We start from the raw sequence: 22,562 nt of genomic DNA on the forward strand, positions 1-22,562 counted from the left end.
GTGGTGGGCAAGAACAAAATGAAGTCGATAAGTACTTGGTTGAAGACTGTGAAGAGTTACTTGGAAGGGATTTATACAATTATTTTGATCTTTTGGGATGGTGGTAGATCAATTCGTGTCCAATTTTACCACTTTTAGCTAGAGATGTTCTTGCACTGTCGACGGTTGCATCAAAATCGACATTCTCCACAAGTGGCCGTATTATAGATTCCTTACAAAGCTCGTTATCTCCAAAAATAGTGGAAGCATTGATTTGCTCTAAAAGATTATTGAATTCTAATAAATACAAGTGGAGATTTTTAGTGATTCAAAACAAGTTGTTTTTTGTAAGTTTTATTTATTTATTATTTAACTTGGATTAGTTTGTTATATGTAACTTATTTTGGTATTTAAAAAAAAAAAAAAAAAACTTATTATGTTACATTTTAGATGATGGTAAATTTATCGTGACCAAAGTGTCTTAACCAAGAACTCTTAGTTAAAATTTAATAGGTAATATTATTATTGTTACTTAGATATTTACTTTATTTAAGTATGATCATATTGTAAATAATTTTATGATATTCGTATGATTAGGTGGCTAAGTGCTTCGAAACCAAAACTAATAGACTCATGACGGCACTCATAACGTGAAGAATGGAATCATGAAGGGGTTTTTTTTTTTTAATTATTTTTATTTTTTATCAAACATACATGAATGACTTTACTATTGTTGGAGGTTTTTTTTTTTTTTTTTTTTACTTGAATTTGAATAAGTGAATAATTGTAGAATTTGGATGATTATTAGAAGTAAGGATTTATGGATTTTGATGTGATTGTGATCGTTAAACAGGAAAAAAAAAATTATGAGAAGATAAAATGTTTGAATTGATTATCCAATTTTGATGTTGATTATTTATTTTTTTTTTCTTTTTTTAGATCTCGTAGTAAACGGCGTTATAATTTATTAAGAAGAATATTCCTTTTTACGATAAAAAGATTCTCTATTATCTAAATTGACATTTTTTTTAGGGCTCTAAATTGGCAGTTTGCGTAGAGTACTAAACTAACTATCCCGTAAGGAAAAAGGCAATCAATCACACAGTAACAACTACCATTTCCGATGGCCTTCGTGAGTTCCGCCAGATTGACTCTCTTCTCAGCCATCCTGATCGCCGCGGCGACCTTCACTGTCGCGATCGAACCCAACCGAATCGGAATCTCGGAATCCAATCCGAAATCGCAGAGGGAATTCGACTACTTCGCTCTCGCCCTCCAGTGGGCCCCAACCTACTGCCGCAAGACCCGCCATTGTTGCTCCACCAATGCTTGTTGCCGAGGGTCTCAATCTCCTTCCTTTTACTTTCTTTCATTCTTTCTCGAGTTCATTACGATATGTTTTCGAATATTGCGACTTGATTTAAATAATTGATTTTGCATTGAAAATACCGATTGAGAGAAACTTGTTAACCTGATTTAACTTTTTTTTTTTTTTTTATGTTTATTTTATATATCGAGTCGTGGTTGAAATTAACATTGTTTATCTAATCATACTTTGGATTGTTACTTTACAGCGCAAATGCTCCAGCTGAGTTCACAATCCGTAAGCACATCTTTCCTTTTGAATATTACGTTTTTGTTTTCTTGGTTATTGAAATGGCAATTTCATTTTTTAGTCTGTTTAGAATGCTCGGCTTGTTAGTAATAGAAAAAAAAAAAAAAAAAAAAAAACATCATTGAATTGCTCTGGCTAGTTTCTAGAATTAGAAAGGTCAAGTCTGAGCAGTCTATCTTAATTTTTCTGTTTGCGTCAATGGCAGATGGATTGTGGCCTGATTACAATGATGGAACCTGGCCAGCGTGTTGCACTCACAAATCCTTTGAAGAGAAAGAGGTCAATGCTTGTGCTGAATTTTCAACTATTCATTCGGCTATATTGAACCGATGGGTTTTGTATTCATGATATTGTCACACACAGTGGCAAGGAACAAGTAAAGTTTGATATATCTGGGAATGATATCAGTAAAGGATAAATATAAATAATTATGAGTCAGTGCTAATATGTTGTAATATATAAATTAAATCATATACACATGCTAGCTGTTAGTCTCTGTAAGACATGTTCAACAATTCCGCAAGACTCGTTAACAGTGTATTCCTATTTTGTACTGCCACGGAGATGTTTATTACTGTAATGGGTCATAAAATTTGATTTTTTCTGTTCCTTAATTGTTGTTAGATCTCGACGTTGCTTGATGCTCTGAACAAGTATTGGCCGTCTTTAAGTTGTGGTTCGACAAGAACCTGCTACGGCGGCAGAGGATCCTTTTGGGCTCATGAGGTATGTGGACACTAATTGCTGTTCGTAGTGTCTATAGAAAGTTTTTGGTGATTTTATATAGAGAACTAATTCTTATTCATCCCATTCATCTGTGGTGGCTGAAATCGGACGTCATCACATTGGCAGTGGGGTAATCTCTTTTTCATGTCTCTTTTTTCTCTTCTTTTTTTCACGTCATCATGTTTCATAATATGTTTTTACTTGAGTATTGCTTAGGCGCTACAACATATTTTTTTTACTCATAACGTTTGGAACGAATTTTGACTGAGTCTCAGGGGCGATGATATACTCTCTTAGTGCTGTTTTCTGTAAAATATTGTTGTTTCCCCCCCTAATATATGTATGTAATGTATTTTTATGTGCAGAAAAGCATGGAACTTGTTCCTCTCCAGTAACCGGGGATGAGTACGATTACTTTTTAACAACCCTGAATGTTTATTTCAAATACAATGTCACGGTATGGTTTACTATGGATGTGAACATTTTTCTGTTGACCCAATTCCCTTTAACTTTCAGCTATCAATGAGCTTATTTTGAGCTAATAAATCAATTCTTACCTGTCTAATTTCGATATCATTCAGTACATTCATGTCTCCTCTACTTTGTGCAGAGTGTTCTGAATGAAGCAGGGTACGTCCCTTCCAATTCCGAAAAATACCCTCTTGGAGGCATTGTCACTGCCATTCAAAATGCTTTTCATACAACCCCGCAGTTGATATGCAAAAATGGGGCTATAGAAGAACTTCGTCTTTGCTTTTACAAGGATTTTAAGGTAGTCTTTATACCTGAAGTCCGTATTAGATTTTACGGCAGTACTTTAAAAATAGCTTCAAATACTATTCGCTTGCTAGGCGTTGAGTTGAAACTTCTGACGAGGGTGTTCGTACTTTCTGGGCAATTTTCGGCCCAAAATACTGAATTCCATCTAAACAATATGCGTAGCTGATTTTCAGAATTTTTATGAGACCACCCTGCAATGTAGTTGTTTACCCTATTATAGAACTTTATTGCATATCCTGAATATTTTTTCTTTTGCCTGATTTTTTTTTTTTTTGGTGGTAGCCTCGGGACTGCATAACTGGAAACATGGTATCTTCAGGAAACTCGTGCCCGAAATACGTCAGCATCCCCGAATACACGCCATACGGTAAGTTTTTAATCCCATATCCTGATTGTCGATTTGTTTGAGTCTAAATTTTTACCAGCGGTTGAGCCCGAGTTTCGCTATTATGTGCTTGTGCAAACTGCAAAAGTGTATTATTATTATAAGTGTTTGTGTTGTGGTTGTTGGCTCTTAGTCTTACCTTTTGGTTATGGCTCATTTGAATCTTGGCTAGTTAAGCTTATCCAATGTGCCTTTCAATCCTTTCGTGTTATCTTCTTGTGTTTTAAACGAAGCTGAAAACTTCTATGAGCTGCATTGTATCTAGACTCCAAGGAAAATGAAGGATTTAGTTGTTCTTGTTTCTATACTCTTATTGATGTTTGAAATCTTGTTTTATATTGCAGGGGTAGGCGGCGGTGAATCCACGGCTCCTTGGATTGGCGCTGAAGAAGCTACTGAGGAGCTTGTTAGCATGTAAATAGAAACCGAAAGTACTCAACTCATTTAAGATCATTGTAATCAGGAGTTAAACAATGAACCACCGTAAGCCATTTAAGTTCGTGACTCGTAAATTGGGACCTTGAGGGCATCTTGAATCTGTAAATTATTCTTCAACGATGCCCCATTTGCGTCTTTATAAGCAAAAAAACATAGAATAAATTGGAAATTCTCTCCATTGAACGAATGATGAATTAAAGACTTATCCTCTTAACTTTCGTCTTGCTATGTCGCTTTTGTATCAAATGTCGCTTCTGTTGCTTGGGAAATAGAAAGATCAATCTGATACTTGGTTTCAGTTTGGCAAATAGATGCGATTCAATGCATATATGTGATTGAGAAGTTAGTTTAGAGCATAATTAATTTACTTTGAAACATTCGTGATGATTTATCTACATGCCAGTAGTATCTGAGCATGGCTCTATATCCTACGTTGAAGTCACGTCGTTTAATTCAAACCGATGCTCATGATTTACAGATCATCTAAGAAAAGAAAACTAAAGGAAACTTTCGATCCCTTGAGAAGGAAAAGTTTATCCATACAAAACTTTTCGTGTTTGTTATGTTTAACAGGTGTTTTATTCTTTCGAATATAAATATATAAGTTTAGAAATCCCACTTTTGCTGGTTTTACCAAGTCAATATAACATGGATGCTTAATATAAAAGCAAGAATAAAAAAATCCTCACCTAATCTCAACTCACATGCGTCATTCTATATGTTACACATTTATTTGTCGTCGTCAATCCTCAAGATCTACATTAATATTTCTCACTATTAAATAATACACCATATTTGAGTCAGTTATCGGACATATTGCAAAGAAATAAATGATCATTATTGTCAACTCAATCCAGATAAGCCATCCATGTAGAAATGACCAACCCACCACTAAGCCTTATTTTTAGACCATTTCGACTCTAGAGAAGGAGAGAAAGACGAAGAAGAAGAAGAACAAAAAAAAATAAAAAATGAAAACAGTTGTTTCAATGTCAAGCAGTTTCTTCATCTTCTTTACAGCAATCACGATCCTTGCCTTTTTGTCATCTAAAGTGCATTCACAGACAGACGACTCTTGCCAGTCAAATCTCAACCTCAACTCTGTCCTCTTCGATACAACTAATCTCAAATGCCTTCAAGTCTGGGAATCCAATAACTTCATCCTCAGAGTAACCTCTCTCTCATCTATCTTATTTTCTATAAATAATATATATCAAACAAGTCATGATTAGCAAGATTACTTGCGGGGCAAGTTACCATGACCAGGTAAGGTTACTTGCGGCAGAAGTTAATGGCACAACTCACACACACACAAACTTGAACAGTACGGAGCCAGCGAAACAAACTCGAGCCTGTGGAGCTTCGTGCTGTCGGTGTGGGACCCGGGATCGTACGTGGCGATGGGGTTCTCGAAGAGCGGGTTCATGGTGGGGTCCAGCGCGGTGGTGGGTTGGGTGTCGAACGGGACGCCGCAGATAAAGCAGTACTACCTCGGCGGGACCACGTCGGACCGGGTCGAGCCGGACCAGGGCAACCTGACCATCGTGGCCGACACGGCCGCGGCCGTGGCGGGTCCCTCCAGCAGGGTCTACGTGGCGTTCCAGCTGGTGGTGGGGCCCGGTGAGACCGCCCCGAGCAACCGGCTGATCTACGCGGTGGGCCCGCAGGGGTTTTACCCCGTGACGCCCAACTTCCGGCTTCTGGAGCACCGGAGCAAGGTCCAGACCACCATAGACTACTCCGGGGGTACGTACTCATTTATATAGCCACACGGTTATAGTGAATTGGGATATAATCCACTTTTGGTTAATTTCTTGTAAATAGCCAAGCTAACTTATTAAAAGATTAATAAAAGACTTATTTAACTCGGCCAAACATGTAAAAAAAGGCAGTTAATAGGCTGCCACATATGCAAGTTGGCTATTTACAAAGTATTTACCAAATGTTGGCTAATTTACAATTCCTATAGTTTAGGTGACTTACGTAGCTAATTTTTTGTTTATAAAATTGATTAGTAAAATAACTGTCATTAAAATTTGTTACAATATCTAAACAGAAATGCTTTTTGTCCAGACTCACGACTTTTAACGACTCCAATGGTACATTATTTAATAATTTATTGTTTTGTTTTATATCCAAATGTCAATTGATGAATGGATCGTCAGTTTTTCACACACTTAAAAAGTCGTGATGAATAGCATGGCTAATATCTAAATCATTTTATCACACGGTCAAAATTTATTTTATTGAAAGCTGATACTTACACTTTTTTCTTTTCTTTTCTTTTTTTGTAAATTTTAGTTGTTTTACTAATTTTAGATAAACATGGACTAATTTGTAACTAGATTAATTTTCCTTGGCTATTTAGCTATAAAATTATTTAATTATTGCAAATATAATAATGAGACAATTAAGTCAATAACCAAATAACCCACCTTGTTTTTTGAAAAATAGCCAACATTTTATTTTATTAAAAAAAAATAGTCATTAGATCGAAGTAAATTAATTAATTAGTTAAGTTAATTAATTTATTTAAGAAAATAGCTCATCAAACCGAATGAAATTAAATTAATTTAAATAATTAATTAATTTATACTTTTTTTTAATAAAATAAAACTTTAGTTAGAAGTTTAAACATATAATCGGGTAGTTGCAAAACATTCTTCTATAATAAACCCTCCACCAACCAAGAAAAGCACGGCGATTTTTTGTTTCTTTTTTTCTTGCTGCTTAACTTTTCTAGTTTGACTATTGAATTTAATAATTTAATACCTTGATTAGGTGAAGCCGTAGTATTTTTTTTCTTCTTCATATGATCTAATTTTTATGGACGTTTTTCTTATTGACAATTCTAAAGAGAGAAAGAAATCATCCGAATGCTAAAAACTGTATAAGAATATATTTCGAGTTGGATATCTACTTACTTGATTCAATAATTATAACTTGCCTAATAATTTAATAACTTTCTATATATATATTTTAAAAAATCCAGTTAAAAACGTCTAAAAACAAGTTGGAGTTAAAATTAAAAAAATATATATTGTGATTATCTAAATTCATTCGCCAAAAAAAACTCTAGAATGTGATAGATATTCTTAATCAAATTTTCACGGATATAGTTGATATGCGTCCGTTTCTCTTCTTTCGTGAGATGGTTTTTTGTCTTTATTGTGAGAGGGCGGCTAAGTGCTGTTTAGGATGAAAGAATAAATATACAAAAAGTTTAATCTCAATTTGACGTATACAATTTTACACCTTCAATTATTTCAAAGAAGAAAATAAGGGTTACATTATACATAAATAGATAAATTAATTATATATAAAAAAAAGAGACGATGAATTCAAACGGTGCCAATTGCTTTTGTTTAGAAATACTGATAAGATTCTGAATATTCAACGTGCAATGATAATGAAATGAACAAGTGAAGGCTGTATTTGAATTTTTGAATACTTCGTTGTCCAACTCCAAGTAGATTTAAAATGTAATGTATTTATTTTATTAGCAAAAAAGTAGTAGGCCATGAGGCATGAGGCATGAGGCATGAGGCATGAGGCATGACAGACGGGCTTTTCTGCCACCATCTCCACCTCATAGCTAGCTCATACCGTTGTACTTGTCAACGATTTTTTTATTTTTTTTATCCGTTATTAGTTTATTAATCGGGTCTTATAGTTAAACAACTGATTAAATTAATAAATTTGCGAAATAATTATAGTTTGTTTAAAATTAATGATATTTACAAAGCATGTGTCAGTACCAAATTTCGTTATTATTATTTTTTTTTTCTCATTAATTATATGAAAGTGGGAGTAAAATATTTTAGCTATTTATACACTGTCGGTACCAAGTCAAATATTTTTTACACCGTCACTAAAAAATATTTGACAGTAATTTAGCTATTTTGCGAAAAATATAAAAATAAGAGTTTAGCTGTATTACTGCTCACTTAGTTTTCAAATGATTATTTTTATACTTGAACTACACATGGAGACTTACTTGGACATTTCAGACCATGTAGTGTTAATAATTGTTTTCTTCTTTTTACAAGTTTGATCATCCGAAGTAATACATTGTGTTTTTGCTCTATGTTTTCGTTAGTTTTTACGGATTTTCCTGTATTTGTTTCAGTTTTCTGGACTTCTTATACCTTATACATGGATTTAAGATTATCTACACAAATACATTATACATTCTTCGGATTAAGAAAAAAAAACATGTACTCTTGTTGTATGAAAATAGGTCAAGCAAGCAACTCAAAAAGCAGTCCACACTCGGGGCTGAGAAGAAGCCATGGAGTGTTCAACATGCTTGGATGGGGAATCTTGATGGTGATCGGAGTAATGGTGGCTCGGTATTGTCGCCACCGCGACCCTCTCTGGTTTTACCTTCATGTCGGGATTCAATCCACAGGACTTCTAATGGGAATAACCGGAGTTTTGTGTGGCTTTTTGTTGGACAATCGTCTTCAAGTCGACGTCTCTACCCACAAAGGCATCGGCATATTTATTTTTGTGCTCGGCTGCATACAGGTAAAAACAAAAGACAAAATATGAAAGAAACAGAACAACATATATATATATATATATATATATATATATATATATATATTTTTTTTTTTTTTTTCTTACAGTTCGTGGCATGATTTTTTTTAGGCGATGGCACTTTTGGCTCGGCCACATAAGACAGCTAAAAACAGGAAGTACTGGAATTGGATCCATTATGGGATTGGAAGAGTTTTGCTTGTTTTTGCAATATCAAATGTCTTCTATGGAATCAAGTTGGGTAGTGAGGGAAAGGGATGGTCTGCAAGTTATGCTCTTGCTCTTTGTTTCTTGTTTGTAACTTCTTGTGTGTTAGAGTACAGACTATGGGCTAAGAATGGCAATAACTAGGCCTTTTATCTTTGTTTTTTCTTTGCCTTTTCCTTTTCAGTTCCAATTGGTTATTCTGACTCTGAGCGACCTTATATTCTAACTTGGTGTAATGTAATCTATCAATTCTTTACCTTTTTGTTCTTCAATAATCATATGGTAAATTTTAGGACTCCATAATTCCTGTATCTCTACTACCCTATTCACATCTTTTGGTTGTCCATTAAATTTTATAGATTACAGTTGACTCAAACTGATTGTCTCTAGTTTATGTTCTCGAATCACATTGTTTTATCAAGTCCTTGCGAATTTTGGAGAATACATCCTAGACTGAAAGCTGATTGTTCAATCGTGAGAACGCACGAGGGAAGAGAAATCCCAGAGAATGACAATATCATTTTTCAGATTCACTAATTCCTGTATACCAATAGTATATCAACAGTAAAAAGAAAAAAACAAAATTTCGGAAAACAATCAAGTTAAATCTCAATAACATGGTAATTCCTTGACGGTCACGTCACCTCTATAACGCTTGAACATCTCAACAGCAACGGGTTCGAGCCTGGGACACCTAACCACGTGCAAAACGCGGAGCCTCGGACAGCCGTTTTGGATGGCCAACAAGCCCGGGGCGAGGAAGTTCCTGCACTGGCTCACGTGGAGAATCTCCAACCGATCGCAGTTTGCCCCGATCGATTCCCAGCCGAGAAGCCCTACCCCGTCGCACAACGCCAGATTCAACTCCCGCAGAACCGGACACCCCTTCGAGATCGCCGAGACCGACTCGTCCCCCACGAAACGGCTCAGCCGGAGGTTCAGAACCCCGAGCCGAGACGCGATCCCGGCCCCGAACGCCAAAGCCAGACCGTCGCACCTCAGGTAAGCCGCGTTCAAGAACTCGACCCCGCCTCCGCTCAACATTTCCGCCAAGCCTCTCGGGTCCAGGCTCCGACACGACACGGCCTCGACGCGAGAAAGAGTCGGGGAACAGCCCGCGAAGCCCGAGCCGGTCACGTCGCCGCACAACGAGACGTCGATCTCTCGGAGACGGCGACACTCCCGCGAGAGGGCGGCTAGCCCGAGGTCGGAGATCCCGGAGCAGTACGAGAGGTTCGCTAGCTCCAGGCCCGGGCAGTCCACGGCCAGAAACGCCAGCCCGAGATCGGTGATCTTGCATCGGTAGAGACTGACCGCGGCCAATGATCGCGAAGCGTGAAAGGCGAGGGAGAATCCGGCGTCGGTGATTTTCGAGCAGCAGTCGAAATTCAGTGCTCGGAGGCTCGGGCCGTATTGCAGCAGCACGAGGTCCGAGTCGGTCAGGTTTATGCAGCCGGAGAGGGAGAGGGACTGCAAGTGCGGGAACCGAGAGCGGACCCGAGCGATGCGAAGCGGGTCGATGTTGAAGTCGGTGCGAGAGAGCGTGCCGGGGCTCAGGACGTTGAGCGAGCACGGAAATTGTAGAGACCGGCGGCTCAGGTTTCGGACGTTGAGCCAGCGCCGGCAAGTCGAGCCGAAGGACTCGCGGTCAGAGAAGCAGTCGAGCCGTTGAAAGATGAAGAAGAGACAGTCCTCGGGGAGGCTCTTTATCGAGGTCGGCTCTTCCATGCTTTTATCAGAAGTCTTGTTCCGATGGCTGAAGAGCTCGGATTTTGACGGCGAATTTCTTGAAAGACGAGGCGGACGAAGCTGGGAAGTCAGAGCCGCAGAGAGTGGTGGTGGCTGGGGAGTCGCTGTACCCGTACCCGATGTGGACTCCGCATCTACGGCACAGGAGCTTCGTTTTCGAGCGGTAACGGCCCCAGATCAAAGGGAAACAGTTGGCCTCGTCGACCTGTGTGAACCGACTGAGATCGACCGTGATGAACGAGATTAGGCCTTTCTTCAGGGACTTTTGGTAATCCGAGTCTATGCCTGAGGTGATCCGATTCGACGCTGCCAAGTTCAGAGGGTAACCACAAGACCCGCAACTGAAAAAAGAAGAAGAGCCGATAAGAGAGAGCTCACACATGGATATAAATGCAACACCATAACAAGAATCATAAGTGAGTTATTATCTTTTTACAGCTGGGAATCGAGATGACTATACAAACATAACCAAAAAAGTAAATATATCTTCTCTCATTCGAACAAAACCAAAGCAAATGCACAACTGAGCGCTGGGCAAACACAAAGGAGATAAAGACCAAGTTCAATCCAAGAAAAATTGTATAAAAGTATTTTGAATTAGTTTCGCGCAGATTTTATGTTTTCATGCTATAGCTCTTGGTTTAATTATCTAATGCGCTCTGTATAAAGAACAAAGCACTGTACGCTCAAGATGGTATGTTCGTTCTGTGATACAATCTCATAATGAAAACTGATGTTTATGATTCATTCATGAAGTTAATCAATCTTCACACTTCTACTATGTGTATCTAATCTTATACCCATTAACTCTCCTCTGAAGATCCGAAGTTATCAACGAGACCCGCAACAAACGCAGACCAGAATTCGACAAATTTTGTTTTGTTAATAGGCAAAGAACTTGAATCACAAAACAGAAACAACAACGAACAACGGCATATGCTAAAACATACTTCTAAGAAAAAGATACACACACGATATTAAAAAAAAAAAAGACTCGAGGCATGAGCTAAAACAGTACCTAAACCAGTCTCACCCGGATTCCGAGTTTTCCTCTTTGCAAACTACAAAAAACACAGCCAGTGGAAGAGATTTTCGCTGGGATCTCTGATTCTTTTCTTTTCGTTTCTTACTTTCAATTGTACACGAGAAATGAAAACATCGAAAATTGGGAATTCTTTTTAAACCTAACTTTTAGAACAAATACGAAGAAGAGCCAAGGAATAGCTAATTACAGACAGGCCTTTTCAGTGTCGTCATAATTATTATAATAATCCATAAAATTGTATAATAAAAAATACGAAACAGCGACTCTGAGCAAACAGACAACAACAGAGCAGAAAAAAAGAAAATGCGATTTTTAACCGAACTCGTCTATTTTTACAGCCAATAATCACATATTGTTCAAGGAATCTTCATTTGAAACAAGAAAACTAAAATCGTATACAACAATCAAGTAAAGGAAAATGAAATGAAAAACGTTGATTATGTACACATATGTTAGATATATTATAGTTATACACACACGAACAGACCTGTAAGAGACGTCAGGCTGGGACATCCTCTCTCCGACGAAATCAGGAGAAGATTATCAGCGATCTCATCATTGGTATCGTGTGATTTCGTACCAGCCAATCAGATCACCGGTCTTGCTTTGTGTTTGACTATTACTTTTTCAGTCCCTCCACTCCCACATGCCTAGTTCTCTGACTCTCTTTTTCGTTTCGTTGATTTTCGCTTTTACCGATACTGTTTGTTTCTTCTTGCCTTTCTTTTCCCTCTTCTTTCTTTCATTGTGAAATATATATTTTTTCATCCGAAAAATTAATTATAATTATACCGCAAGTAATCAAATACTATTTCAGCAAAAAATATTAATTATATATTTTCATCCGAAAAATAAATTAAAATTATAGCGCAAGTAATAAAAAAACTATTTCAGCAAAAAATGTCTAACCCATGCTTAGCTTTCACTGTGACTATTTTTGTGGACTTTATTTTAATAATTTTGGAGCGCATGCGCGCTGTTTGTAATTTTCTTTTAATTAGATGTTTAGTTAAGACTTAAGACTATAATATTAATGTTGGGGACTAAGTTAGTCATATGCCTACCTTTCCAAAAAGACGTTATTAAAATTATGTATTTTGAGAATGTTCGAATGGTATCCTTGTACAAGATACAACATAAATATAAGTTGGAATTAATCTAACACTAATTACAAGTGTTTTGCTCATATTAATATGCTTTCGGCACATAAAAATACAAAAAGCACATTTAGGTTGTGTTTGGTAGTTAACTCAAAAAGTTTTTTGTTTTCTGTGTTCTAATTTTTGTAGTTGTATTGAAAAACTGTTTTGTAGTTGTTTTCAAAAAGTTGTTTGGTACAGTTTTCATTTTTGTTTTTGATAAAGTGAAAAAACTGAAAAAAGTGTTTGGTATAGTTTTCATTTTTGTTTTTGAAAGAATGAAAAGAGAAGATGAGGAGAAAGAGGAGAGAAGAGAAGAATTTTTTTTTCAAAAACACATTTTATTTGTTTTCAGTTTTCTTTACTTTTTTCCAAAACAACTTCAAAAATTTTTGAAATTTTTTTCCAAAAACACTTTACCAAACATGTTTTCAATTTTTGTTTTCAATTTTTTCAACTCAAAAACTAAAAAACAGTTTTTGAGTTGCTTACCAAACATAGCCTTAAATTCGAGCTCCCATTTAGCTTAATTAAAAATACCGATAATAAAGTATGAAAATGTCCAATAAAACACGCTTTGTTGAGGGGAGACTCGATGGGTTGATTTTCGCTACGAGAAACTACCACTCTTCTGTTTCCGCTGCGGTCTCCTCACCCATTCCCTTCGAGACTGCCCGGCGAACTCCGACGCCGCCACGGGACGCGCCGATGCCACCACTACATCCCCCCTGCCTTATGGTCTTTTCCTGTGTGGATCGAACCTGCGTCTGCTGGCCGGTAAATCAGTGAAACTCCCTGCTGGCACTCCCTCACACCGCCCCGCCTCAACCCCCCTGCCGGACTCCCCTAATTCCCATAATACCCCTCCATCTCTTTCTCCGACTTTCCCGAAACCATCCCTATCCACGTCACCAAACCCCCGACTCAATCTCCAAACGGCTCACTCTCCCCAAATCTCGCCAAACTACCCCCCCTCTATCTCGCCCTAAATCTCGCTCGGCTTTACTTCTCCTCAAATCCCGCTAGATTTTATTCCCCCAAAAACCTCAGAGTCCCCTTCAATCCAGCCTCACCTTTTAATCCCTCCCTTACCCGACCCGACCCACATCACCCCCATACCCGACTCGGCCCACATCACTCCCTCACCCGTCACCTCACCAAAAGCCCAACCCAACCCCTCGGTGGACCCACACCGCTTTCCAGCCCAACCCTCCAGCCTTTTCCCATCAGATCTCCCTACCCAATTCCCCACCTTAGACTCACCTGAACTCATCTCCCCATCCCCTTTCACCCTAGGTTCCTCTACCCACAACGTCAAATCCAAAACCCCAAGAGGCACCTGGAAGAAGCTAGCCAGAGAGAAGCATTCCAGCTCACCAGGAGGGCCACGCACGGCAAAAGTGGCCAAACGAAAGATTACTGGCTCTTCCGAAACACCCAAGAGATGACAAGGTTCGACGAACTGTGGATGATGCAATCATCTCCACCCCAGGATCGGCGGAGGCTGCCGCGCAGCCCCGCCGGGTCCAATGAGTTGCCTGGCATGGAATGCTCGGGGCTTGGGGAGCCCCGAGTCATTCCTTAAACTCAGAGGTGTCCTCCGTCGCCTCTCCCCAGGTCTGGTTTTCCTCTCGGAAACCAGGCTCTTTGGTCGTCGTGCTCGTGACTTCGGAGGCCGTGTGGGTTTCCCTAACTGCTTCAGCGTCGACAGTCGCGGTCTGAGCGGCGGCCTTCTCCTTCTTTGGCAATCAGATTGGTCTGTTCATGTTCATAGCTTCTCTCCCTCCCATATCGACTCTACGGTCACTGACCCCGCTGGCCGCCTTTGGCGCTTGACCGGCTTCTACGGTCACCCCGTGAGAGACCAGCGTCATCACTCTTGGAGTCTTCTCCGCCGGCTCCGAGACCTTTCCAGCCTCCCTTGGTGTTGTTTCGGTGACTTCAATGAGATCCTTAAATACAGCGATAAGGTGGGTGGCTCTTCTCGCTCAAGACCGGGAATGGTCGACTTCGCAGACTGCCTCGAGGACTGCGAGCTTCGTGACCTACCCTCGAGTGGCGATCAGATGACTTGGGATAACGGTCAGGCAGGGGCTGCCAATATTCGGGAACGTCTCGATCGGGTGGTCGCCGATCAGCCATGGTCTGATCTCTTCCCGGATTCCCGAATCTCTAATCTCGGCTTCCATGGCTCCGACCACCGAGTCGTTCAGGTACTTCTCGACCCCAAGTCTGTCCCAAGACACTCCCCTTCTCGTCCTTTCCGCTTCGAGCCATGGTGGTTTAAGGACGATGAGGCAGCTGAACTAATCACTCTCCACTGGGATTCCTGGCCTCACCGGGGTACCGGTGACTCCTTGTTAGAATGCCTCTCACGCTGTGCTGAGACCCTCCGGCAATGGAGCGTCGCCAAATTTGGCCACCTCCCGAAGAAAATCCGAGAAGCAGAGGCTAAGCTACTCCTTCTCCAAAATGGCGACAGACCCCACTCCGTTGTTGAGCAGATTCGCGCCTCCGAGAAAGAGATCTCTCGGCTCCAAAGTCTCGAGGAGCATTTCTGGAAGCAGCGTTCTCGAATCGATTGGCTTCGCGAGGGCGATGCGAACTCCAAATTCTTCCACTCCAAGGCTAGGAGTCGAAAGAAAAAGAATACAATCTGCGGCTTAGAAGAGTACGACGGGACGTGGACCGAAGACCCTGCCGACATTGTGCGCCTCACTGAGACCTACTTCTCCGATATCTTCCAGTCTTCGTCGCCGTCACCAGAATCACTTCGCCTTTTCGAAGACACCCCGATCTCCCAGCTTCGCCCCACCGAGCTCACCGCTTTAGACTCCCCCTTCACCGCCGAGGAGGTCAAGCAAGCCGTCTTTGATATGGGTCCTGACAAATCCCCGGGCCCCGACGGTTTCCAGCCGGTGTTCTTCCAGCGTATGTGGAAGGTAGTGGGACCCGAGATCACCATGGTCTGCCTCTCAATCCTCAACGACAATGCACCGATCGACATGTTTAATCGCACGATAGTTACTTTAATCCCGAAAATAAAAAATCCTCGGAAATTAAGTGATTACCGTCCGATCAACCTCTGCAGCGTTGTCTACAAGATGGTCACGAAGACCCTGGCTAACCGGCTCAAACACTTCCTCGACCCACTCATCTCGCCGGCCCAAAGTGCTTTCGTCCCGGGGCGCCTAATCACCGACAACTTTATCGTTGCCTTCGAGCTACTTCACTCCATTTCCAAGCGGAAGAAAGGAAAACGGGGATGGATCGGAGTTAAACTTGATATGAGCAAAGCTTTTGATAGAGTCGAATGGAGCTTCATCGACCTGATTCTTCAACGTATGGGTTTTAGCGACAAATGGCGCCGTATCGTAAATCACTGCATCTCCTCCCCGACGTACACTTTTAACATTAATGGCAGCGTCGTCGGAAATGTCGTCCCTTCTCGGGGAATTAGACAAGGCTGCCCTTTGTCGCCGTACCTCTTTTTGATTTGTGCCGAGGGACTTTCATCTCTGATCCGGAAGAGCTCCATCACCGGTGCACTCACAGGCTTCGCGTACGGCACGAGCGGTCCCCGGGTTGACCATCTTTTTTTCGCCGACGACGCCTTACTTTTTTGCAGAGCTAGACAGCGAGATGTGTCTTCATTACGAAATGCCTTGGATGCTTATGCGGCGGCCTCCGGGCAGCTTATCAACTATCAGAAGTCGGCAACGAAATTCAGCCCCAACGTCGCGTCTTCGCTCAGAACCGAACTCACCTCGATTCTTGGTGTCTCTCCCTCGGCGACCTTGGACACTTACCTTGGCCTCCCTCATCTGGTGGGTCGACAGAAACAAGCCATGTTTCGCGGGATCTGCGATAAAGTCCGAGCTAGACTCACCCAATGGCGAGGCAAGATGTTCTCTCAAGCGGGGAGGGAAACCCTCATCAAGGCCGTGGCTCTCGCCCTACCCACATACACTATGAGCGTCTTCAAGCTCCCTATCTCCATCTGCGACGAGATTAAAGCCTCTATGGCTAGGTTCTGGTGGGGCGGTGATCCAGAAAACAGTAAGATCCATTGGAGATCCTGGGATGCGCTGTGCCGCCCCAAGGCGGAGGGGGGGCTTAACTTTCGAGATCTTAGCCGCTTCAACAAAGCTCTCCTAGCCAAACAAGGATGGCGCCTCATCTCCAGACCCGACACGCTCGCCTCCAAGGTACTCTGAGCCAAATATTATCTTACTGATGAGTTCCTTTCTGCTAAGATGGGCAGGTCTCCTTCTTACCTCTGGCGCTCTATCCTTTGGAGTAGAGACGTGCTCAAGAAAGGACTCCATTGGCAGGTCCGTGACGGTTGCCGCGTTGACACCTTCACCGACCGGTGGCTCCCACAAAACACAAGCTTCAAACCTATCACGACTGCCCCGTCGCCGGCGGCCCCTCTTCCTGTCTCCGAGTTCATCAACGCCGAGTCCCGCTCATGGAATGTGGAAAAATTGCATCGTTTCCTTTGGACTCCGGACGTAGCCGCCATTCTCTCCATCCCCCTGAGTCTTCAAGCCGCGCCAGATCGCCTAATCTGGAGCCACAACGCTACGGGTACGTACTCAGTCAAATCCGGTTATCGTCTCCTCTCCGACACTCCGGCTCCGGAAACGTCAACCTCCTCCAGCCCCTCTTTTTGGAAGACCCTGTGGCGCATGAAAGTTCAACCGAAGGTCAAGATACTCATGTGGCGCATTGCGACTGACCCTCTTCTTACTCTAGCCGCGCTAGCCCGAAGACAAGTCCCTGGTTCTCGGTCCTGTGCTCGGTGCGGCGCCTTTGAGAACACAACCCACGTCTTCGCTCGCTGCCCACCCATTCGGAAAATGTGGTCGAGCACCACTCTGGGAGGCTACGTTCTCTCTCACCCGGCGGAGGACATGGGAGAATTGATGAAGGATATCTGGCCTCAGTTATCCAGCAGCGATCGCGATCAATTCGCTGTCCTCTGCTATAAAATCTGGCACGCCCGGAATTCCCTGGTCCATGACGGCTGTGCTCCACCGATCTCGAAGCTCCCGGAGGCGGCCAGTTCGTGGCTCCACGAGTTCCAGACGGCGCGTGCGAGCTCCACTCGTCCTCAAAAAGGTGCAGCCCCGCCCAAAGCCCAAGTGGTCGCCGCCGCAAGCCGGTAAACTAAAATTGAACATCAGTGCAACCACCGTTGGTGTCTCCGTCACAGGCTTTGGCGGCATCATTCGTGACCATCGGGGCAGCGTCTCAGGTGCTTTCTGCAGCCATCAACAGGGAAGCTTTGACCCTCTCGCTGCGGACGCACTCTCTTTGCGAGAAGGCCTTCTCTTCGCCAAAACCCAGAATCTCACTATCGATGTGGCTGAGTGCGCCAACAGACCCCTGATTCGAGCTCTCACTGCAAGAGATCCCCCTCTCGGCATAGAACCTATTGTCGCAGATATCCGTGTTCTCCTTGCCGAGGTCAACGCCAGCTTACCTACTTTTATTCATAGTGATTGTAATAAGCCGGCTTTTTTTCTTGCTAGCTCTTCCCTATCTTACTCCAACGCTGTTTGTTGGCTTTCTGAGTGTCCGCCTTGTATTGAACATGTCATAGCAACCGATTTGGTTGACTAATTTATAAAACGGCACACCCTTTATCAAAAAAAAAAAAAAAAACACGCTTTGTTGACCATGAAAAAAAAAAATTCTTTAGTCCGTTAGCCAAAAATTTAACAGAATTATCATATTGGGGTAGTGAAAAGCAGTTAATTCGTCTCCAATTTAAAACGAAACAAGCATTATATAATGATAACATGAAGTAATTATAATCATAATAAACTTAAAATTTCAGAATTTAAAATCGATGTTTACATTGATGCAACATCGTTGTTTGAGGAGCGTGAAAGGCAAAAACTCGGCGACCATGGGGAATCCATTGCCCCGAAATCTTCTCCCACGCTCACACGTTAGTTAATCCCAAAACCAACGGAATTGACAATGTCGACGACATCTGAGATGATAAAACACGTTAAACCATAGTCATGTTGTATCAACGACCTCGACAACACCGCACAACCATAGTCATGGTTATTAGGTATTTTTTTAACAGAATACTCCAAGGTTACCTTGTATATAAATTATTGACACTATAGATAAAATATGTGTGCATATATATATATATATATATATATATATATATATATATATACCAATTTTATATTGAGTAAAATTAGCCAATGTGTTTTTTTTTTTTTTGCAAATTTTTGTCTTTGATAGTCAATATGTGTACATATAAATGTGAATGAAGGTCTCTGTCTTTCCTTGTATGGATCTAAAACATCTTGGTGTTTTCTAGAGAGAAATTTTGGATACAAACCTAGTGAGGAATGAATTGATGAATCTATCACCCTAATCTCCAAGTCTCAACAGTATATAAACAAAAAAACAAAACTTAGAAACGCAATCAAGAAAGTTAAATCTGAAGAACATACACTACACTAATCTCTCCCACGTCTAATATTCTGAAAAACTCCATTTGAGTGGGTCTATAAACACAATATCCTCTTCCTTGACTGTCACGTCACCTCTACGACACTTGAACATCTCAACGGCCGTGTGAGTGAGAGCCTGGGACACGTAAGCATGTACATAACGGTGAGCCTCGAACACCCGTTTGGGACGGCCAACAAGCCCAGGTCGCAGAGGTTCGTGCTCGTGCTCACATCGAGTCTCTCCAAATGATCGCAGTTGTCCCCGAGACCGACTCATCCCCTAAGAAAAGGCTCAGCCGGAGGTTCAGGACCACGAGCCGAGACGCGATTCTGGCCCCGAAAGCCAAAGCCAGACCGTCGCACCTCAGGCAAGCCGCGCTCAAGAACTCGAAGCCTCCTGAGTCCAGACTCCGACACCACAAGCCGGCAAAGCCCGAGCCGGTCACGCCGTTGCACCACGAGACCCAGATCGCCCGTAACCGGCGACACTTCCGCGAGAGGGCGGCTAGCCCGATGTCGGAGATCCCGGAGCAGGACGAGAGGTTCTCTTTCTCCAGTCCCGGGCGGTGATCTTCCATGCTTTATCAGAAGTCTCTTTCCGAAGGCTCAAGAGCTCGGATTTTGACGGCGAATTTCTCGAAGGACGTTCAGAGCTTTGTTTTCGAGCCGTAACGGCCCAAAGTCAAAGGCCTTTCTTTAGGGACTTTTGGTAATCCGAGTCTATGCCTGAGGTGATTCTATTTGACGCTGCCAAGTTCTGAGGGCAAGGCCCGCAACTGAAAAAGAAGAAGAGGCGATAAGAGACATCATTTCTTGAGAGCTCACACATGGATATAAACGCAAAACCAACAACCCGAATCATAAATGAGTTATTATCTTTGTACAGCTGGGGATCAAGATGACTATACTGATCCACAAACATAACCAAGAAAGCAAAAATATCATCTCTAATTTGAACAAAACCGACGCAAGTGCACAATTGAGAAGGAGAACACAAAGGAGACATAAAGACCAAGTTTCAAACTAAAAAATAAATAGACAAAAATATTTGAATCAATTTAGCGTAGATTTGATGTTTTCATGCTATAGGTCTTGGTTCAATTATCTACTGCGCTCTGTACAAAGAACAAAGCATTGTACGCTCAAGATGGTATGTTCGTTCTGTGATTCAAAAAAATTAAAATCTAAAATACAATAATTATAATGAAAACTGTGTCTATGAGTTCATTCGTGAAGTTATTAAATCTTATGTCTGTATCTAATCCCCTTAGCCCTCTTCTGAAGATCTCAAATTATCAATGAGACCCACAACAATATTTCACACAATATAATTCAGAGAAATCAAAATATAACGTAACAGACTGTACAGACACAAAGACCAGATTTCGACAATTTTTATTTTGTTTATAAGCAAAGAACTTAATCACAAAACAGATTATTTCTAAGTTCTAACAACAACGAACAATTGCATATACTAAAACATACTTCGAAATAAAGATACACACGTACACGATAAAAATAAAATAAAAATACTCCAATGTACGAGCTAAAACAGTACCTAAACCAGTCTCACCCGGTTTCTTACAATATGTAATTCCACAACTTAGTTTGTCTAATTTATTTCTCATTCAAGCTTCACAAGCAAATTAAGCAAACAGAGAAGAATATTTTTCTTATTTGGTTGGCACAATTGGTACTTTACAGTTTTTTGGAATTGTAATGGTGTTTTTTTAAGCTCTCTCTCTCTCTCCGTCTCTCCACCATAGCACGGACAGTCTCTTCGATCTTACTGCTCAGAGAATTGGCGGTGGATTTCGTGAGTGCATCGCGGTCCGAGAGCTCAACAGGGATGACCATGGCCGCGAGGTCATCGACGGCCTTCAAAGTGGGAGAGAATGGAAAGCCACAATCAGAGAAGCGCTCTATCAAGGATAATGACGAAGGGGGTTACATCTCCGGCGGCGTTGAAGGCGTTGAGCCGACCGGAAGTCATTGAAGGCGTGGGGTGAAGAAAATTGAAAGATGAATCGTGGGTTGTTTTTTTTATTATAATAGTTGGGTTTTATTTATTTTCTCTGTTTTATTTTTTACTTTTGATTCATTTTTTAATTTCTCAAACTCCAAATTGTGACAAGTGTCATTCCGTCAAAGATAACGACGTAAGTAGTAAAACAGAGAAACTGAAAATAAATAATAAGTATTTTAATCGTAAAAAAATAGATATTTAAACGGAAATGATTTTTGACACAACTCACGAGTGGGAACGATCCACTCATGAGTTGACACGTGACAACCAACTGCCACGTGTCAACTCATGAGTGGATCGTTCCCACTCGTGAGTTGTGCCAAATAGCATCTCTCATATTTAAATGTATCCAGCAAAAACAATAAATATTTATTTTCGCCATTTTTTTATTATTTGTTAATTCGACATTCCATTTCTCTGAAAAAAAAAAAAAACAAATTACATTCCTTTTCAGTGTCGTCATAATTATATAATACTCCATAAAATTGTATAATAATTTATATAAAAATAATTATAAAAAACGGCTACAACAGAGCACAAAAAGAAAAAAAGAGGTTTCTATTTTAAATTCATGTATACTAATCATAATTAATTTTAATTGTATGTTTCTTGTTGCATTTCGTCCCCCTTCTTTCTTGGTGAATATTTATTTCCAACCAAAAAAACAAAGAAATTGAAATTTTAGCAAAAAAATAATAATTAAATATTAAATATATAATCTAATCATATTTAACTTTCATGTAATATATATAGCTGTCACGACCCGCGAGCGACAACTCGCCTACGAACCGCGACTGATCAATTCAAATCTGTACATAACTCATAATATAAACACATAAATTAAACATAATAAAATAGTTTGCGAAAATTCGGGGAAATTTTTCGCTTTTATAATTTAGAGTCTTATAGCGACTCCTATACAAATATGTTCCGGAACGTTTTAACAGAAGACACTAACCCCCGATTAAGAAACCCCATAGCCCATAGGTCAAGGCAATACGCGCTCGGTCTCGGTCTTCAATCTCGTTTCCCGCTTACCAGCTTTTCCCTTATCTACATTACCAAGGGTCATAAAACTATGAGTCGATTGACTCAGTAAGTAGGAGTCTATCTATAAAGTAAAACGGCTAATGCCATGTGACGTGCAAACAAATATACAAGAATGCAGAATGCAGATACATATGATTCAAGAGCATGCCTAACGCGGGGCCTCGCTCTACGCTATCACTTGTCATTCCACAAGGTTATACAACATCCCCTGCTACAACCCTTGGAATGACAAGAAGCTAACCTCAGACTTCGAGCAGTAGTCATCAGTAGCTTAAGTGTTTTAAGACTGTCTGGGATCCACTAGTGGTACCATCTTCATTTGGGCGCCGGCGCTACGTGTCGTCATGACACAGCAAATGGGCTCGCCGGGGCGACCTTACCCATTGCTAGAACGGG

At 41.1% G+C, this 22,562-nt stretch overlaps 6 protein-coding genes and 1 long non-coding RNA gene across 9 annotated transcripts in view; 3 read left to right on the forward strand and 4 right to left on the reverse strand.

Annotated features, from left to right (window-relative positions):
- The first annotated feature begins 1,028 nt into the window (after window positions 1-1,028).
- RNS2 (ribonuclease 2) lies at window positions 1,029-4,221 on the forward strand. Its single transcript, XM_089624702.1, has 9 exons — window positions 1,029-1,320; window positions 1,554-1,582; window positions 1,800-1,873; window positions 2,219-2,320; window positions 2,447-2,450; window positions 2,686-2,777; window positions 2,931-3,092; window positions 3,383-3,467; window positions 3,830-4,221. Exons 1-9 carry the CDS (start codon window positions 1,103-1,105, stop codon window positions 3,901-3,903), a joined length of 840 nt encoding a protein of 279 aa, XP_089480828.1. The 5' UTR covers window positions 1,029-1,102; the 3' UTR covers window positions 3,904-4,221.
- A 380-nt stretch (window positions 4,222-4,601) lies between these two features.
- Window positions 4,602-8,975, forward strand: LOC149389346 (cytochrome b561 and DOMON domain-containing protein At3g07570-like). The gene is made up of 4 exons (XM_089624359.1): window positions 4,602-5,092; window positions 5,249-5,669; window positions 8,164-8,453; window positions 8,577-8,975. Exons 1-4 carry the CDS (start codon window positions 4,895-4,897, stop codon window positions 8,814-8,816), a joined length of 1,149 nt encoding a protein of 382 aa, XP_089480485.1. The 5' UTR covers window positions 4,602-4,894; the 3' UTR covers window positions 8,817-8,975.
- A 77-nt stretch (window positions 8,976-9,052) lies between these two features.
- LOC149389347 (RNI-like superfamily protein) lies at window positions 9,053-10,400 on the reverse strand. Its single transcript, XM_089624360.1, has one exon. The coding sequence runs from the start codon at window positions 10,398-10,400 to the stop codon at window positions 9,282-9,284; it is 1,119 nt and encodes a 372-aa protein (XP_089480486.1). The 3' UTR covers window positions 9,053-9,281.
- A 7-nt stretch (window positions 10,401-10,407) lies between these two features.
- Window positions 10,408-12,196, reverse strand: LOC149389348 (uncharacterized protein At4g08330, chloroplastic-like). Of its 2 annotated transcripts, none has more exons than XM_089624361.1 (2): window positions 11,954-12,196; window positions 10,408-10,762 (listed from the first exon to the last, which is right to left on the reverse strand). In XM_089624361.1, the coding sequence occupies exons 1-2, from the start codon at window positions 11,977-11,979 to the stop codon at window positions 10,408-10,410; spliced, it is 381 nt and encodes a 126-aa protein (XP_089480487.1). In that variant the 5' UTR covers window positions 11,980-12,196. The 2 variants fall into 2 exon arrangements, 1 of the variants encoding a protein (XP_089480487.1); XR_016300889.1 differs by lacking the exon at window positions 11,954-12,196 and adding an exon at window positions 11,440-11,774 and having other exon boundaries at window positions 10,624-10,762.
- A 4,665-nt stretch (window positions 12,197-16,861) lies between these two features.
- Window positions 16,862-18,233, forward strand: LOC149389349 (uncharacterized). The gene is made up of 2 exons (XM_089622610.1): window positions 16,862-17,729; window positions 17,824-18,233. Exons 1-2 carry the CDS (start codon window positions 16,862-16,864, stop codon window positions 18,231-18,233), a joined length of 1,278 nt encoding a protein of 425 aa, XP_089478736.1.
- A 603-nt stretch (window positions 18,234-18,836) lies between these two features.
- Window positions 18,837-21,185, reverse strand: LOC149389350 (uncharacterized). Of its 2 annotated transcripts, none has more exons than XM_089623920.1 (2): window positions 20,788-21,185; window positions 18,837-19,866 (listed from the first exon to the last, which is right to left on the reverse strand). In XM_089623920.1, the coding sequence occupies exon 2, from the start codon at window positions 19,666-19,668 to the stop codon at window positions 19,318-19,320; it is 351 nt and encodes a 116-aa protein (XP_089480046.1). In that variant the 5' UTR covers window positions 19,669-19,866; window positions 20,788-21,185; the 3' UTR covers window positions 18,837-19,317. The 2 variants fall into 2 exon arrangements, with proteins under 2 accessions (XP_089480046.1, XP_089480045.1); XM_089623919.1 differs by having other exon boundaries at window positions 20,793-21,183.
- Window positions 21,186-22,024: 839 nt separating this feature from the next.
- Window positions 22,025-22,562, reverse strand: part of LOC149389351 (uncharacterized) — a 65,610-nt gene continuing 65,072 nt past the window's right edge. Inside the window, exon 4 of the long non-coding RNA XR_016300862.1 lies at window positions 22,025-22,169. This is a non-coding gene — a long non-coding RNA (uncharacterized LOC149389351). The remainder of the gene's footprint in view (window positions 22,170-22,562) is intronic.

This window comes from Urtica dioica, chromosome 8 (assembly GCF_054948205.1).
Source record: "Urtica dioica subsp. dioica isolate 48M chromosome 8, U.dioica_male_clone48M_v1_H2, whole genome shotgun sequence".
Taxonomy (NCBI): Eukaryota; Viridiplantae; Streptophyta; class Magnoliopsida; order Rosales; family Urticaceae; genus Urtica; species Urtica dioica.

Bases quoted from the DNA above. Each gene is read 5' to 3' on its own strand.
- RNS2 (XM_089624702.1), top strand. From the start codon at position 1,103: ATGGCCTTCGTGAGTTCCGCCAGATTGACTCTCTTCTCAGCCATCCTG. The intron at 1,874-2,218 runs GTCAATGCTTGT...AATTGTTGTTAG, and splicing joins AATCCTTTGAAGAGAAAGAG to ATCTCGACGTTGCTTGATGC. The intron at 2,778-2,930 runs GTATGGTTTACT...TACTTTGTGCAG, and splicing joins ATTTCAAATACAATGTCACG to AGTGTTCTGAATGAAGCAGG.
- LOC149389346 (XM_089624359.1), top strand. From the start codon at position 4,895: ATGAAAACAGTTGTTTCAATGTCAAGCAGTTTCTTCATCTTCTTTACA. The intron at 5,093-5,248 runs GTAACCTCTCTC...AAACTTGAACAG, and splicing joins CCAATAACTTCATCCTCAGA to TACGGAGCCAGCGAAACAAA. The intron at 5,670-8,163 runs GTACGTACTCAT...GTATGAAAATAG, and splicing joins CACCATAGACTACTCCGGGG to GTCAAGCAAGCAACTCAAAA.
- LOC149389347 (XM_089624360.1), bottom strand. From the start codon at position 10,400: ATGGAAGAGCCGACCTCGATAAAGAGCCTCCCCGAGGACTGTCTCTTC.
- LOC149389348 (XM_089624361.1), bottom strand. From the start codon at position 11,979: ATGTCCCAGCCTGACGTCTCTTACAG. The intron at 10,763-11,953 runs GTCTGTTCGTGT...TTCTTTTTTCAG, and splicing joins CAGCCTGACGTCTCTTACAG to TTGCGGGTCTTGTGGTTACC.
- LOC149389349 (XM_089622610.1), top strand. From the start codon at position 16,862: ATGGGCAGGTCTCCTTCTTACCTCTGGCGCTCTATCCTTTGGAGTAGA. The intron at 17,730-17,823 runs GTGCAGCCCCGC...TCTCCGTCACAG, and splicing joins CTCCACTCGTCCTCAAAAAG to GCTTTGGCGGCATCATTCGT.
- LOC149389350 (XM_089623920.1), bottom strand. From the start codon at position 19,668: ATGGAAGATCACCGCCCGGGACTGGAGAAAGAGAACCTCTCGTCCTGC.